This window comes from Electrona antarctica (genome assembly GCF_951216825.1).
Source record: "Electrona antarctica genome assembly, chromosome: 16".
Lineage (NCBI taxonomy): Eukaryota > Metazoa > Chordata > Actinopteri > Myctophiformes > Myctophidae > Electrona > Electrona antarctica.
The window spans coordinates 7,926,939-7,943,578 of NC_136797.1; the positions used below are offsets into that span (position 1 = coordinate 7,926,939).

The 16,640-nt window shown below is 44.0% G+C and overlaps 2 protein-coding genes and 1 long non-coding RNA gene across 5 annotated transcripts in view; 2 read left to right on the top strand and 1 right to left on the bottom strand.

Annotated features, from left to right (window-relative positions):
- Positions 1-1,222: 1,222 nt before the first annotated feature.
- On the top strand, positions 1,223-2,792 carry LOC306939758. Its single transcript, XR_013791921.1, has 2 exons — positions 1,223-1,292; positions 1,595-2,792. It is a non-coding gene; the product is annotated as an uncharacterized lncRNA (long non-coding RNA).
- Positions 2,793-5,795: 3,003 nt separating this feature from the next.
- The window catches only part of mef2ca (myocyte enhancer factor 2ca), a 47,298-nt gene continuing 36,453 nt past the window's right edge, over positions 5,796-16,640 (bottom strand). For 2 of the 3 annotated variants that reach the window (XM_079525202.1, XM_079525201.1), the window contains 7 exons: positions 15,875-16,069; positions 14,423-14,615; positions 13,241-13,285; positions 8,648-8,817; positions 7,904-8,030; positions 6,795-6,921; positions 5,796-6,351 (listed from right to left, as the gene is read on the bottom strand). In XM_079525202.1, coding sequence (XP_079381328.1) covers positions 5,946-6,351; positions 6,795-6,921; positions 7,904-8,030; positions 8,648-8,817; positions 13,241-13,285; positions 14,423-14,615; positions 15,875-16,069 — 1,263 coding nt within the window. In that variant the 3' untranslated portion in view covers positions 5,796-5,945. The remainder of the gene's footprint in view (positions 6,352-6,794; positions 6,922-7,903; positions 8,031-8,647; positions 8,818-13,240; positions 13,286-14,422; positions 14,616-15,874; positions 16,070-16,640) is intronic. The other variant, XM_079525203.1, reaches the window with a different exon arrangement.
- LOC306940193 (zinc finger protein RFP-like) lies at positions 10,722-12,381 on the top strand (the record flags this gene model as incomplete). The annotated part of the gene is made up of 1 exon (XM_079525200.1): positions 10,722-12,381. Exon 1 carries the CDS (start codon positions 10,735-10,737, stop codon positions 12,379-12,381), a length of 1,647 nt encoding a protein of 548 aa, XP_079381326.1. The 5' UTR covers positions 10,722-10,734.

The window sequence follows — 16,640 nt, forward strand, 5'->3', positions numbered from 1 at the left end:
CTAAGTCCGCCTATTTAAGGCCTTATATAAAAGGTTGCTGATTCACGTGGACCCATGATTGGTTTCATTATTGTAACGCCCAAACCACACCTATGCATAATATAGCAGGTAACGGAGGTGTTTTAGGGATTTAGACAGGTAACCAAAATACCAACTTTAGTGGGGGAACACCCCTTCCCCACTGCCAAATCCCCAAACAGTGTATTTAGAAAGATCGAATGAAAATGGAGCCCTAAGTGTCTTTATCTTACCACTGTAGCACCACGGATTCAAGACAATCAGTTCTAATATCAGCCGGGGTCCGTCCATGGTTGATATTTGAACTGTTGTCTTGAATTTAGATGGAGACTATAGTGAACATTGTAGATCATCTATGTTCGGGACCCAACCCGCAACCCAGCACTCTTTAGCTAGTGGAGATGCGGTGTAACGACATTAGAAACAAATTTGTTCAACGCAAAATACTGTGTTGCAAGTTCAGGAGACTGAATGCTGCCTTGCGGAAAGGAGGGGCATGTGCATTCCTTTCACCATTCGTAAATGCTGCATTCGTGGTGAAGACCCCTTTGATGTCTATAAATGGTAAATGGTGCATTTATATAGCACCTTTATCCAAGGCGCTTTACATAGATTGTGCATTACATTCACCCATTCACACACACATTCACACACCTTTACATAGATTGTGCATTACATTCACCCATTCACACACACATTCACACACCTTTACATAGATTGTGCATTACATTCACCCATTCACACACACATTCATACACCGATAGCGGCGGAAACCATGCAAGGCACCAACCAGCACATCAGGAGCAATCAGGGGTTCAGAGTCTTGCTCAAGGACACTTCGACACTAACTCTGGGGGAGCCCGGGTTTGAACTGGCAACCTTGCGGTTACCATCCAGCCACTCTACCCCTGAGCCACCGCCACCCCTCTATGTGTGCACGCAGGGACCGATTAACCGCACAAGGGCCCCTGGGCCGGTAATCTTTGCAGGGCCCCCATAGCGTGCGTGCATGCGACATTTTTATGTTTTTCAGTGTTTTTATCACCTTTTTGACCTAAATTTAACAAAATAAATGGCCAATGAAGGGCCCCAGGAGCCCATTTCAGGGCGTCAAACCTAGTACCTGACGGTCCAAATTCCCTGAAGGGCCCCTGAGAGCCAAGGGCCCCTGGGCCACGGCCCCACTGGCCCAATGGCTAATTTGTCCCTGTGTGCACGTCCCTGCCCCTGGGGGTCCACGGACCCCACTTTGAGAACCACTGGTGTAGACATCAGTGGCGTGCACAGACATTTAGAGGGGCAGGTGCTCAAGTTAAAAAAGGGCACCTTGTGCAGCGCGTGGAACCGGCCGGTTGCCTTAACCCATTTTGGGCGGGAACCCCTTTTGGTGTTAGCATTATGTTATGCTTTAGCTATTGAAAAATAGCAGATCTACAAGCTCATAGCGCGCCACCGAGTGGCGCGCTACGAGCTTGTAGGTCTGCTATTTTTTTTCCAAAAGGGCACATTGCCAAAAGGGCAGGGGGTGCTCTAGCACCCCCTAGTGTCTATCTGTGCACGCCACTGGTAGACATAGTTATGCTGATTCATGTGCAGATGGTCATAAATGTAATTTGACACAAAAGAAACATTATATACTCACTTTAATAATCATCACAAAGTTAATACAGAAACATGTCACAACGATGTATAAATCAGACCCGAGAGAGTGCTGATATCTGTAGGCACATGGTTGGTTGCTTTTGGGGAACTTTTGTAACTTAAATTAGTTTACATACATTAAATCTGACTAAACATAATACGTACATTTAATAGAAAATTACGTGCGCCTGCACTTGCCTTGTCTGCCTTTAATAATTGCCAAAATGTATTAAATAGAAATAAACACATTCTTAATCTCACAGATATTTCTTAAAATATTCATCAAATTGGTTCAACTAAATAGAGATAAGGTTTCAAAACATTACATTATAAACAAAACAAAATGCATCATTGTCCTGTCTGTCAGTATATATATATTTCTCTTGATCCAAAAACTCTGCCGATGACTCGCAAAGTTATATCCACAACATACACTGGCTTATTCTATATAATAAAGCCACAAATACTTATTTTTATTTTTTTTGTCATATGAAAATAAAGTCAAACATTTCAAACATCGTATAATTATATGATTGCCGGCACCTTCATACATTTTGCTAAAATGATTCACGTCAAGTGAACTCTTTGATTTGTCCTTTTTTTGCTACTTGTCAGTGCAACCCGTTGCGAATGGCTTTCATTTCCTCATCCCTCACCAACACTTTCTCTTTCACTCTCTTTCCTCTGTCACCTTTCACCTCGTCTCTCTTGTATACTCGTTCTCTTACGCTCTCTCTCTCTTTAGTCTTACATTTTTTGCCCCAGAAACCCGTCCATCCACAATGCTTTTTTTATTTTTTATTTTTTTTAACACAGATATGTTGAACCTGCAACATGACATGGCAATGTCTAATTTATACCTCGGTCGTATACGACCAAGTATAAGTCAGGCTTTTAAGGGTGAACCAACATTCCACCCATAATTGTACAAGTCGATCAGAATTGCAGGCTTGCTCTACTTGAGTGATTTACCTTAGTTCTACTAAGCTATACTGTAGCTCAATCTTACATAGTACCACCAGGATTACTTCTTTTCTTTTAGGTTTGTTATTTTTATATACGTGCACGCGCATACAAATGTGCATTTAACTTTATTGTACGTATACCATAGCCCTTGCACACACACACACACACACACAAAAACAAGCATCATATATATCCTTCCCAGCTCCAACCAAATCCAGTATAATGACATCCTGATGTCAATGTAGTCTAAAATACTGACTAACAAAAATATATCATTAGAGATTCACACAGTTGTTGTTTTTTTTACTCCAATTCAAATACATGTCAGCATTATATGTATACAGTAGCACTCCCACTCAGCACAAGAAGAATATGATCATAACAACGAACACAGTAGGGGAAACTCCCAAAACCGACCCCGTCCCCAACTATGGTTTGACACAGTAAAATCCTTAGGGCACACCTATCTTGCAACCAGCGCAAAGCAGTGCAAAAAAAGAGAAACTGGAACGTTAGGTGTCATTGCAAGTTTCCAACAACCAACGCAGTTGTCATTTTCAGGGCCCACGTTCCAAATTCAAATTTTTGGGGCATCGTAAATTTTAGGTACAGTGAGAGAAGTCATGATTAAAACGCTTTATTACATGGCTTGGTTGAATGCTTGATTCTGATTGGTCAATCGCTTAATTCAGCGGTGAATTATGTGTCGATAATGACCGCTCCGCTGTATAACAGACCGCTGCCTAATCAAACCTTCTGAGCACCAGCTGTGCGGCTGCGCCCCGCTTGATTTACTGCTGTTTCCAACATGACAGCCATGTAAACACACACACACTAGTGACACACAATGTAATTTACAGCTAAACATTGCTCTTAAAAATGTTTTTGAAAACATTTGAGCGAGAAATAGACGAAGCAGGACCCGAAAATGGATTCTATTTGATCAACTCACTTCCTTGTTTTCCGACAGTGCTGCAGCCCTGCAGCTGGCCAGACACAGCCAGCGCGAACTTATGGAATACTTTTTTTGTTGTGTTTTGGGTCAATGTATTAATTTATGTTAGTTAGCCATGTAATAAGCGGGATAATATCTGGCTAGGTGGTCATTGTCGGGAGATAATTCACCGACAGGGAGTTTAACCACCGAGGCGAAGCCGAGGTGGTTACACTCCCTGAAGGTGATATTATCCCTTACTTTATAGACCACCAGCCCTGAGCTGGTCTTAAATCCACAGCTGTGGAAAACGCACGCTTACAGTCAATTCATGACGCACACGCTCTACTCGCAATGAAAACCCGCCCCGAATACAACGCAACACTCATGTTGTTCAACATGGAAGATGACGTTTCTGAGAGAAAAATAACTAGTCCACAAAACCTATTGCATCGGGTGAGTTTTATCTGTACAGAGACGAGCAGTGAGGATAGAGAGAAAAATAAGTGAGCCTACACTTTATTGCACATAGAATATTGTTCAAATACCTCTCGTCCTGTAAGAATGGCTATGAACCCACCGCTTCCTCACTTTCTAAATGTGTCTCTGCTCAACGGACAGCTGTAACAGTCTCCGACGCGAGAAGGCACGGGGCGCGAGCATCTCTGTCATGCTTTAACAGGTGTCACAATATCATATACTGTATGTGTCTTGGACATAACCGACGTCCCCTGAAATTAAACAAATATTACACTGCGGGCGAGTTCCTAGGGTACCGCAGGCGTGCATTAATGATGTTAAAGAACACCCTCTCGTGTAATATTGCAATTATACAATAGTTACCCTTAAAACTAAGAGAATCGCTGAAACATAATCATTTTTCAATGACAGATGTAGTCACTACGACCACAAATGTCCCAAGAAACTAGCTAGCCTAGCCACCGAGTCTGCTGCGCTCTGAGAGAACAGAAACTAGCTAGCCTAGCCACCGAGTCTGCTGCACTCTGAGAGAACAGAAACTAGCTAGCCTATACACCGAGTCTGCTGCACTCTGAGAGAACAGAAACTAGCTAGCCTATCCACCGAGTCTGCTGCGCTCTGAGAGAACAGAAACTAGCTAGCCTATCCACCGAGTCTGCTGCGCTCTGAGAGAACAGAAACTAGCTAGCCTATACACTGAGTCTGCTGCACTCTGAGAGAACAGAAACTAGCTAGCCTAGCCACCGAGTCTGCTGCGCTCTGAGAGAACAGAAACTAGCTAGCCTATCCACGAGTCTGCTGCGCTCTGAGAGAACAGAAACTAGCTAGCCTAGCCACCGAGTCTGCTGCGTGCGCTCTGAGAGAAAAGCACGGCTGAATTGTTTGTTTTGATTAGCCGGTGAAATAACGTGAAACGACCTGTTGTATAATCATGATTAATGCTGCTCCCACTAAAGTGTCTTGTCCAGCTATGGGACATATTGTGCTTACAAACGTCCCGGCGGTGCTTGTTTTATTCATTAAAATAAGTTCCGTTTTGGATATCATGTCCATAGCGCTCACACACAGCGTGATGCCCAACCTATCAACCACTGGGGTTATTATCACTGCTCGAACATCCTGTCATCTGCGTTATTAGCAAAAGAAAAAGGTTTAGCTGAAACAACGTAAACGCGGAATTCTCGTGGAACGATTCACGGTCGGGTTGTACATTATCATGGTTGTCACATGTCAGGATCGAGGATCAAACGACCGGCGATCCTTTCCAAAAGTGGAACTTTCCAGTGTAAGACTGAGAAGTTCCTCTGTCTAGCGAGCGAGCGGGAGGACAAGAGAGAGGCATAGTAGAAGTTTGTTGTTGTGCTGATTTTGCCGGTTCTGTAAACGTCGAATGAAGACGGTAAAAAAAAGTTCTTTAGATAGCGCCCCAGCTTTATGGAGCGCCCGGGGCGCTGCAAAAATAATAATAAAAGAAAACACTGGCCGTCGGGAGTGCTGAAGCGCGATGGTCGGGGCGCTGGGAAGAGGAGCGCACCAGCACGTCTTTACCACAGAAATACATGGAAGACTGTGTGTCTTTACCACATAAATACATGGAAGACTGTGTGTCTTTACCACAGAAATACATGGAAGACTGCCTGTGTGTCTTTACCACCGAAATACATGGAAGACTGTGTGTCTTTACCACCGAAATACATGGAAGACTGTGTGTCTTTACCACCGAAATACATGGAAGACTGTGTGTCTTTACCACCGAAATACATGGAAGACTGCCTGTGTGTCTTTACCACAGAAAAACATGGAAGACTTGCGCTGCCAGCTCAAAAGGCGCCCCTCTCGTGGCCACAGCCACCCCTAAGGATTTTACTGTGCATGCAGTAGGCCTATTACTACTGGTCTTGTCTCACTATGTGGCCCAGCCCTCCGACAGGCGCATGCGCTTCACGGAGGGACTGTGCTGCTCCTCCTGGCTGGCCAGAGGCTGCAGCAGCAGGTTGTCGACGTTGGCCCGGTGCTGCTGGTGGTGCTGCTGGTGGTGCTGCTGGTGGTGCTGGTGCTCCTCGCGCTCCTCGTTGCCGTCGTAGGAGCTGCCGCAGCTGGAGGCGCTGTCGCCCGGCGAACGCCCCGCCTCGGGCCCCCGACCGGTCGGGTAGCCGCCGCCCACCATCGTGGTTCCACCTCCGCCTCCTCCTCCCAGCATGCTGTTGGTCATGCTGCCGCTGCGGTCCCTGGGCGGGGACGCCGGCTCCGATTTGATGTGGAGGCTCTGGTGTCCGGAGGGAACGTTGAGGTTGGAGTTCTGGCACAGGTTCCTGTGGGAGAGGAGAGGAGAGGAGAGGAGAGGAGAGGAGAGGAGAGGAGAGGAGAGGGAGAACGTCTTAATGCTGCTTATGAACCCTGGCATCCCATAATCTGGGCATGTCCCTAATAGAAAATACTATAGGCGAAGAATTATGCAAAAACGGCAGATCTACAAGATCACAATGCATCACATTGTGGCTCATTTTGAGCCTGTAGATCGGCAATGTTTTGCTATTTGACACATGGTTTGTACAACAAAGCTATTTTTTAAATCAAGCTTTACATACATACAGTGCATACATACAGTACTCGAGAGACAAGATCCAAATCTGCATGAACTACAGTACTGTACTGTAAAAAAGTGCACACGCGCACAGCACACTCACGCATGCACGCACGCACGGCGCGCGCGCACACACACACACACACACACACACACACGCGCATATCTTACCCCATGTGTCCTAGTGCTGAGTGCTGTAAAGTGTGTAAGTGTTGTTGCTGCCAGTGCGTCGCTGAGCCCAGTCCAGAGGTCCCAAACCCAGACAGAGAGGACATCACGTCACCTCCCAGAGAGTACTCTGTAGACACACACACACACACACACACACACACACACACACACACACACACACACACACACACACACCACAATAAAACATGTCACCCTGATAGTACTACTCTGTAGACACACACCACACATGGACTTCATACCAAACACTGTACCAACAAAGTCACAACGGTGGTCATTTTGACAGATTTAGTTTTAGTCAATCTTTTGAATAAAGTTCTATTTCACTTCTATTCACAAATTCTATCACAATTTCATGTTTCAGCTATTTTCATGTGTGACACTCGCACAACCAAGCACTAGACATATTTGTTTAGTTTTTACTGGTCGCCAAAATTGTAAATAAATTATAGTAAATTGTCATAGTTTTTATCACCATACATAGCTTAGTTTTATTTCATTTTCGGGCAGGGGGAAAAAAATTATCCGACGAACATTTTTCGCCATAGTTCTTTAGTTGACGAAATTAACCGTCATAAAGTTGACGAAATTAACCGTCATAAGGAATCCAACTAGCAACTGCTTCTGGCGTAATGTTCCGTCTGATAAGCTTTATTCAATCAAACCGGATCGCTGATTTATTTTGTATTATTATTATTTTGGCTTGGCCTTTTCTTCTTTAGCGATCCTAGACCGGATTGCGCAACCGCGCTGCCGTCCACCTCCCATTATACAGGCTGACTAAAGAGCTGAATAACTCGAAATCTACGGAGCTCCATGGTTTGGATAAAATGTGCGATGTTCGGAGGTCTTTGCTGATTATCCGGTGGTTTAGATGGAAACATTGGCGCTTTCTAGAGCAAGGATGGCTTCATTTTAGCTCGCTAGCATTGACGCTATTTATTTAGCATTAAAGATGGACACTCCAGACAGGATGTCAGTCCAGTGAAATAGATTGAAATAGGCTCGGCAGTCTGCGGTTGGCTCTGCGTCCAGCAGGAGGCAGTATATGGGTTAACTGCTGCACTAAAACCCTGCGTTGTTGCACCCACCTGTCCCATAGGACGTGGTCAGTGTTGAGGGATACCCGCCCATCGCTTGTCCAGGGAGAGTTTGGGATATGGAAACCACGGGTGTCGCCAGCGTCTGAGCATTCTGGGAGTGGTTTATTCTCTGATTCTGTAGGAAAGAGAACGAACAAAATGCAAAAAGGTTAACTTATTTCACTTCTACCTTAAAACCCATTTCGACCTGAGGACGATTCTACAAAATGTCAGTCGTTCTCAAACATTTTCATGTCAAGGAGCCCCAAAGGAACAACCGGGGCACTGGATAGCTCCACATCGCCGGCTCTGTGCCGTCAAAGAAACGTTGTTTTGACCAAAATGCCATCTGGGACAAGGAATAGGAGATACAGGCGATTGAAAGAAACAGATAGAATGGATTATTATGGCGACGACGATCTAAGATGGGCGATCCAGTGCTGTGCTAACAACATAGCTAGCTAACCGGCTAACATAAATAGCATTATGGCTCGATCGATCGAATGCACTATAAAAGCGCAATTGCCATTAATCAATGGCAATGGTGGTAAGCGTAGTGTCAGAAAATAGGCTTCAATTTACCTAGATGTACGGCAATGGCGCTGAAAGAATGAATGAAATGCCACCCCGTTGCCATCCTGCTTTTTCAATGCAAAGTGCCAACATGGCGCCACCATGTGAATATGGTCTACTACTGGGAATATATATACACACAACCATCTTTGGCGCTTTGTTGGGCCAGTGAAAACTCACAATGTTTGGCATGTTGTTCTTGTTGCTGCCGGTAGGGGGCAGCAGTGTGCGCAGGTCAGGCTTGCGGTTCATGTTGAGGGAGGGTGGGCTCTTGGCGTGCATGTTCTTAGACACGCCCACTTGAGACATGATCCCTGGAGAGCTGCAGTGGTTGCTATAGCTGCCATTTCCTGATGAAACAATGACAGGGAAGAGGTTGGATTGTTTTACAAGGTACAATATAGCAGCGGTTCCCAGAACCTTTTCATGTCAAGGACCCCCACATTGACACTAATTAGTCCCTGCGGACCCCCATTTGAAGAGATATGCCAGGGACCCCCATAAGGGAAGATTTTTACGGCTCTAGCAGTGATTCTCAACCTGTTTAATTTCAAGGATCCCCAGTTTGACATGCATTAGGCTACGGACCCCCATTTAATGGCATTTCTATCTCTGAGACCCCAATTTATATTTATATTGTAAAATCAATGTTAATTTAACTCTGAGAGTGTACAAATTGTACACTCTTGATTCCAAACTATCCTTTAGCTGGGGACCCCCTGGAACTCCCTCAAGGACCCCTGGGGGTCCCCAGACCCCACTTTGGGAACCAGTGCAATATAGGATAAGAAGGTATATATGATGCTATATATGATAAGATTCAAGTTAAAAACATTCACTCTGAAAGAATATATTCAAAGATTTGCACCACATTTTCACGATTTTTCAATAGCTAAAGCATAACATAATGCTTAAAACACCAAAAGGGGTTCCCGCCCCAAAATGGGTTAAATGACGTTAAACTCACTTTACCGCTAGATTTGCCATTGACTTTATGCATACGCATACCCTCTATAGTTGTACTGCTACTTTAGTTCTGAGTATACTGTACGCCTATTCTTCCTTCCAGGTGGCAGGAAAGGGTTAACAGCTACAGCACAAGGAGGAGTTCCTGACAGTGAGGAAATTCTACTGAAACGAAACTACAGTGAAAGGTTTGGTGTCGGCGACTCACTGTATTCTACAGAACCTTCTGTCAACACCACGTTTTATACAACTTAAACACAGGTGAGTAATAAACATAATGATTTATTATTCATTAAGAGAGAATATTTACATTAAAAATGTTTCCAGGCAAGATCAGCTTCCCTAATTTTCATATTCAGTTCTCCAGTCCAATCTTTGGTAAAACTAGGGGCGAGTTACCAGGAAGTACAGAAGTATAGAATTTTGATATCAACTTGTTAGTTACTGTGTCATATACGGTAACATTGTGTAGAGCTGGTACTACGGTAAATGACAGGCGCGAAGCAGGATGTCCGTTCATTCACATATGAGACAGACAGAGACGTAACCACAGTTTATCACAAACCTTTTCTCTTCTATAATGCACACGTTCATATTGCTTAAAGAGGACTCCGTCCATCTTTTACAACTTGTACTGTTTTATTGCTTTTAATTCTTATCTTGTATTCGTTGTTTTTCTCCTAATAAAGTTGTCATTTTCCATGTTCTCCCCCCTGGCCCCCACACATAAACATTGATGTACTACTGCACTTTGCCCAAGACGAATTTCCCCTCGTGGGACAATAAAGTATATCTCATATCTTATCTCATCATCTCATTATTATAACTGGAGTGTGCTCCTCTGAGGGCAGATCTCTGCCAGGCCTGGTTGACTATCCAGGACCTGCAGATCATAGCCAAGCAATCTGAAAGGAATTTGTGTATAGTGTGTATAGTGTACCAGTTTAGCATAAAGGGTGTTTTGAAGAAAACACTATCTTGTCAGGCAGAAATAGGCTGGGCCTATACAACGAGTTGTCATGAGCCAAGGAATCCAGGAGAAGTGTTTTTGACTGTACAATGTTACACTGTATAGTTCAAGTTCAAGTTGTAGGCAAAACAAACAAGTGGCCTATAGTGCCACCATGAGGCCAATTTGAAACATTTTGGGTGGAAGTTCTTTATTGGCCTTCTGGGAGTGGGTGAGCAAAGTGCCAGAAACTTGGTGACAGAGATTAACTGCTCACAGACACAGATGGGCTGAAGCGTAATAACTGAACTAAACTAAACATTTATTTCACTTTTATTCTCAGTGTGAAGAAATGGCGTCTGCCAGCTGTCTCCTGTCCGAAGAGCAGTTCCTGTGTTCTATCTGTCTGGATGTGTTCACTGATCCAATCACCACTCCATGTGGACACAACTACTGCAACGCCTGCATCACACATTACTGGGACACTAGTGGTGTGTGTCAGTGTCCGCTGTGTCAAGAAACCTTCAGTAAGAGACCAAAATCCTCTATTAATAAAGTTCTCTCAGAGATGGCTGATCAGTTGAGGAAGTCAAAGCAGCAGAGACAAACTTCCAGCACAAACCCAGAACCTGCTGAACCAGATGAAGTCTCCTGTGACGTCTGTACTGAGACCAAACTCAAAGCCCTGAAGTCCTGCTTGGTGTGTCTGACCTCCTACTGTGACACTCACCTGGAGCCTCATCACAGAGTCTTAAGGTTAAAACGACACAAACTAATCGACCCTGTGAAGAACCTGGAAGACATTCTGTGTAAGAAACATGACAGACCTCTGGAGCTGTTCTGTAAGACTGACCTCATGTGTGTTTGTCAGTTCTGCACTGAGTCAGACCACAAGTTACATCAGATTGTATCTCTGGAAGAGGCATATGAAGGAAAGAAGGCTGAGCTGGGAAAGACAGAGGCTGAAGTTCAGCAGATGATCCAAGAGAGACGAGTGAAGGTTCAGGAGGTCCAACACTCAGTAGAGCTCAGTAAGAAAGATGCAGACAGAGAGATAGCAGACAGTGTGCAGGTCTTCACTGCTCTGATCAGCTGTATTGAGAGAAGTCAGGCTGAGCTCAATGGTGTGATCGAAGAGAAGCAGAAAACAACAGAGAAACAAGCTGAAGGCTTCATCAAAGATCTGCAACTGGAAATCACTGAGTTAGAGAAGAGAAGCTCTGAGCTGAAGCAGCTCTCACACACTGAAGACCACCTCCACCTCCTCCAGAACCTCGCATCCATCAACACGCCTCCACCCACCAAGGACTGGACAAAGGTCAATGTCCCTCAGTCTTCATATGTGGGGACTGTGAGGACAGCTGTGGCTCAGCTGGAGAAGACACTCAGTCAAGAGATGGAGAAGAAGCTGCGTGATGCTGAGCTGAGGAGGATCCAGCGATATGCAGTGGATGTAACTCTGGACCCTAATACAGCACACTGTGCCCTCATCCTGTCTGAGGATGGAAAACAAGTGAGTGATGGAAATGTAAAGAAGAATGTCCCAGACAACACAGAGAGATTCTCTCGAAGTGCCGTTGTCTTAGGAAAACAAGGCTTCTCCTCAGGAAGGTCCTACTATGAGGTTCAGGTTGGAGGGCAGACTGAGTGGGATGTAGGAGTGGTCAGAGAGTCCATCGACAGGAAGAGAAAGATCACACTGAGTCCCGGCGATGGTTACTGGACGATATGGCTGAGGAATGGAAATGAGTACGAGGCTCTTGATGACCCTTATGTCGTCCTCCCTGTAAGAGAGGAGCTCCAGAAAGTGGGAGTGTTTGTGGATTATGAGGAGGGTCTGGTCTCCTTTTATGACGTGGAGACCAGAGTTCACCTCTACTCTTTCACTGGCTGCTCCTTCACTGAGAAACTCTATCCATACTTCAGTCCAGATCTTAATGGTGGTAACAACTCTACAACTCTACCTCTAATCATCTCTCCTGTCAATCATACAGATTAGACTAATCCTGAGCTAGACATGAAAAGGTTAGTTTTCATTTAAGAAACAAATGTGTGTTTATATAGAAGGGTTCATTAACAGGTTTATTGTCCTAATGAGGAGATTGATGTGAACTCTATTATTATCAGTCAACCTATTGAACTCTATTATCAGTCAACCTATTGAACTCTATTATCAGTCAATCTATTGAACTCTACACCTGTATTTTATTATAACACAAATTACAGTCAAAGATCCTGATGTTAAATTGAGTGTTTCATTTGAGTATTTAGCTGAAATCCCTGTCTGTGAGACTTCAGCATTCAGGTGTCAGTTCAACTTTACATTTTTGTCGTCAGTGTTGTAATAATATTACTATAGCACATTTAATTAAATAGGATGTAATAATATTACTATAGAACATTTAATTATATTATTATATTGTTAATTATTATTTCTGCAAACCGCATATAACAAATATAACCTCTAAAACAACATTTAGTCTATGTTGTGAGTACATTCGTAATGTAAGTTTGTCTACATAGTAATTTGGAATGCAAATGACCCATTAGCTTGAACAATGGCCGTCTCCAGCTGGGAGGGAGGTGTGAACATCACTGCTTGCGGGGGAGAAAGGGGGACGGGCGGACGGCGGTCAATTTGACTGAAAAAGTGTAGATATAGTAGGTATAAGCATGCCTAAAGTCATATTTACAAAACGTTTCAGATGGAAAAAAAAACAGAGATGATTTGAATCGAACATTTAGAAAAAGTCATGCAAGGGGAACTTTCTCAGGACTTCATGGGCAAAGAAAATCCACTTAAAAATCTCAAAATCGGTCAGAAAGACCGCTCCGACGTGCTAGTGTTAAAGTCTTACCGACACTGGAGACCACCACGTTGGGCAGCTCTGACCCCATCAGTCCTGTTGGGAAGTTACAGAAGGAGACGCACAAACGTTATTTAACCGTTATATGTTTGTATAATGAAATGCTGTGCTGCCTCTGCCTGCTGCTGTGCACACAGTGCAGTGGTTCTCAAACCTTTTTTACTCTGGGAACCCTTTATAAACAAGTTACAACTTTGTCATCCACCACGGCACCCCATTGGATTATTACACTGTTAATTTTTAGAATTTAGAAACAGTGTTGTGATTTTGTAGATTTGCTATTTTTTTGGTGAGAGATTTGGTGTGGCAGCGGTGGCCGAACGGTTTGCGGAGCGGTCTTGATACCGGAAGGTTGCCAGTTCGTATCCCCGGACCGGCACGTTAAAATTACCACCGCTGAAGTGCCCTTGAGCAAGGCATTGAACCACTACCATGACATGTTCTATGAGCAGGGCCTGGCTGTAAACAAGTATCTGATGCTTAGTCCAGTTACCCTGGGTAAATATAGTAACTTTGCTTTGCTTTGTGTAGATTAAAAAATAACTCACCGAGTACAAGCCTGTTTTACTAAGTCTAGACTCTAGACTGAGTCTTGGGTGACTGAGTTGTGGGCTTGTAGTTCGACTATTTTCAGCAATTGTAAAATCAGCCATTACGACGGCATCAAGGCCCGCCAAAATACATTTTAGTCGACTAGATCAACTGTAGATTTAGTCGACTAAAATCTTATGACATTTAGTCGACTAAAACTAGACTATACACTGAAACATTCCAGGTGACTAAAATGTGACTCAAACTAAACAAAATTAAGTTTTATTCCAAAGACTATGACTAAAACTAAAATCTAATCTACAGTTGGAGGCCATCGATATTGTCCTTTTCTTTTTGCTGAGGTTTGTGTGATCTGCGCAAAAGGACAGTTAACCCATTTTGGTCGGGAACCCCTTTTGGTGTTTTAAACATTATGTTATAATTTAGCTATTGAAAAATAGCTAAATAGCTTGTAGGTCTGCTATTTTTGAAAAATCGTGAAAATATTTATTTCAGAAAACTGGAGGATTTAGAAGGATTTTTTTAAATTTTGAGGTCAGGCCTAAATGGGTCAAATGATAAGGGACAATATCGGTGGCACCCAACTGTAATCTTGCTGCCAAAAACAACACTGCTTCCTACCAGCGTTTCCAGTGCTGGGGGATCGATGAGGAGACATGCTGCTGCGCTGCAGAGACGGGTGGCTGTGGCTGAGGGGCAGCAGGTTGTGGTTGGACAGGGCGCCCCCTATGGCCGGGTGAGAGTACAGCAGGCCACTGGAGTTGCTGCCCGCGATGGACACTCCCATGTCGTAGTTGGAGGGCGGCAGGGCTTGCTGGAGGACACACACACGCACACAGACAGACACACACACGCACACACACAGACAGACACACACACACACACGCACACAGACAGACAGACAGACACACACGCACACAGACAGACAGACACGGAGATTAGCCCTTCGCTATGTCCCTCCCCAACCCGTCCTTGTCCAATAGGCACGTTAGCATCGAGGAGACAGGCCAAGCTGTCCTTCTCCCCCATAGAGATGCATGTGGCAGTGGTGGCCGAACGGATTGCGGAGCGGTCTTGATACCGGAAGGTCGCCAGTTCGAATCAGCGGTCCGACACGTTAAAATTACCACCGCTGAAGTGCCCTTGAACAAGGCATTGAACCACTACGATGAAATGTTCTATGAGCAGGGCCTGGCTGGAAACAAGTTCTTGAGCTTAGCCCAGATACCCTGGGTAAATATAGTAATCATTTCATTTAATTTCATGTTAAATGACAGGATTTCTCCATATAAATGTATAATCGATCATTTCAGTAGCAAGAGCATCAAGATGTCTTCTAAATCTAGTCAACCATAGGCCTGCAGTAGGCTATGCACTGGACAAATTTGCATGACATTATTTTAAATCAACTAGAAATACCAGGAAATGACAGAGGGAACTTTTAACCACCACCCGACAGGAGTTTTCATGTTACACGGTAAGACTATGGCCATTAGTATTATTGCCATCACCTGGGTGGGTCAGTCGTGTAACTTTCTCGACGTTAAGCTGTGTATATGTTCAACAACACAGCCATGCAAAATAACATTGACAGCTACAGTATGAGGTGGTGAAAGCTTGACCTGCATAGCATAACAGTTGCTAAAGTATTTGGATTGGCATTGGACAATCGCTTTTTGGGGTGGGATTTAGCGAAGGGCTATAATTATCAGTGGCTTTCAACACTTTTTCCGTGTCAAGGACCCCTAAATTAATACTGTATGTATTTGGCTGCGGATCTCCAAAACGGTGCGAAATTGAAAATACTGGATTTGTTTTTTTACGTCCGGATTACGCCGTCCAGGACAGGCTTCCAGACACGCCTCCTCATAGAGACTTGGCTCAGATCTGAACCCATTTTGATTTGGCGTTAGGAACCGGCTGCGACCGCATGCCCAGCCCAGGTTGCTGACGTCGACCCCACAACCTTCCTCATGAAAGTCATATACACATGCTCTAACCACTACACTATAGGGCGAACCCTGTTGAAGTTGAAAACACCAAATGACAATAAATGCGACGAGAGGAACTTACACACAGTCTCTGTCTGCTGATCATCAGGTCGATGTCCTCGTTGATCTTACGGTATTTCTCCTCTGACTCCGGGCTCTGGCCGGCAGAGTCGTCGGCTTCAATGTCGGGGCTGTCGCAGCCATTTAGGCCCTTCTTACGCAGAGTCTGTTGGGTAGAGACACACACACCGTTTAGGAGGCCCTTCTTACGCAGAGTCTGTGGGGTAGAGACACAGATTGATTTATTAACAGGCTTTGGGCCAAGCCCCTAGGAGGGCCTGGTCTTGTTTCCATTGTGGTCCTCTGTATGAGTCTGCTATTTTTGAAAAATCGAAGAACGACTGACATAGAAACATAGATTTTTCAGAAAACTGTCAGGATGTAGAATCTGTAGAATCTGATCTCAGGTCAGAATGGATTAAGAGCGTCTGCTAAATGCCTAAATTGTAAACTGTAATTGTATGGAAGATAGATCTGATGTACTGGTGTACGACGGTGTCACATTATATAATAAAATAGATTCGGTTTTTTTAGCTTGTACACATTTAAAAAAAAAAAATGAATCTCTTTATTTTAAAATACGATTTTGGAATGTGATTTATTTTTTTAAATATAAGCATCTCTTTATTTTAAAATATGATTTTGGAATGTGATTTTTTTTTCTTTTTTAATATAAGCATGACATAATGATATAAATGGAATACAAGCATCCCTCGCTTTTTCAAACACAAGAGGGCGCCACCTGACCTCATGCTACATTTAAATAGAATCACACAGCACAACAGACC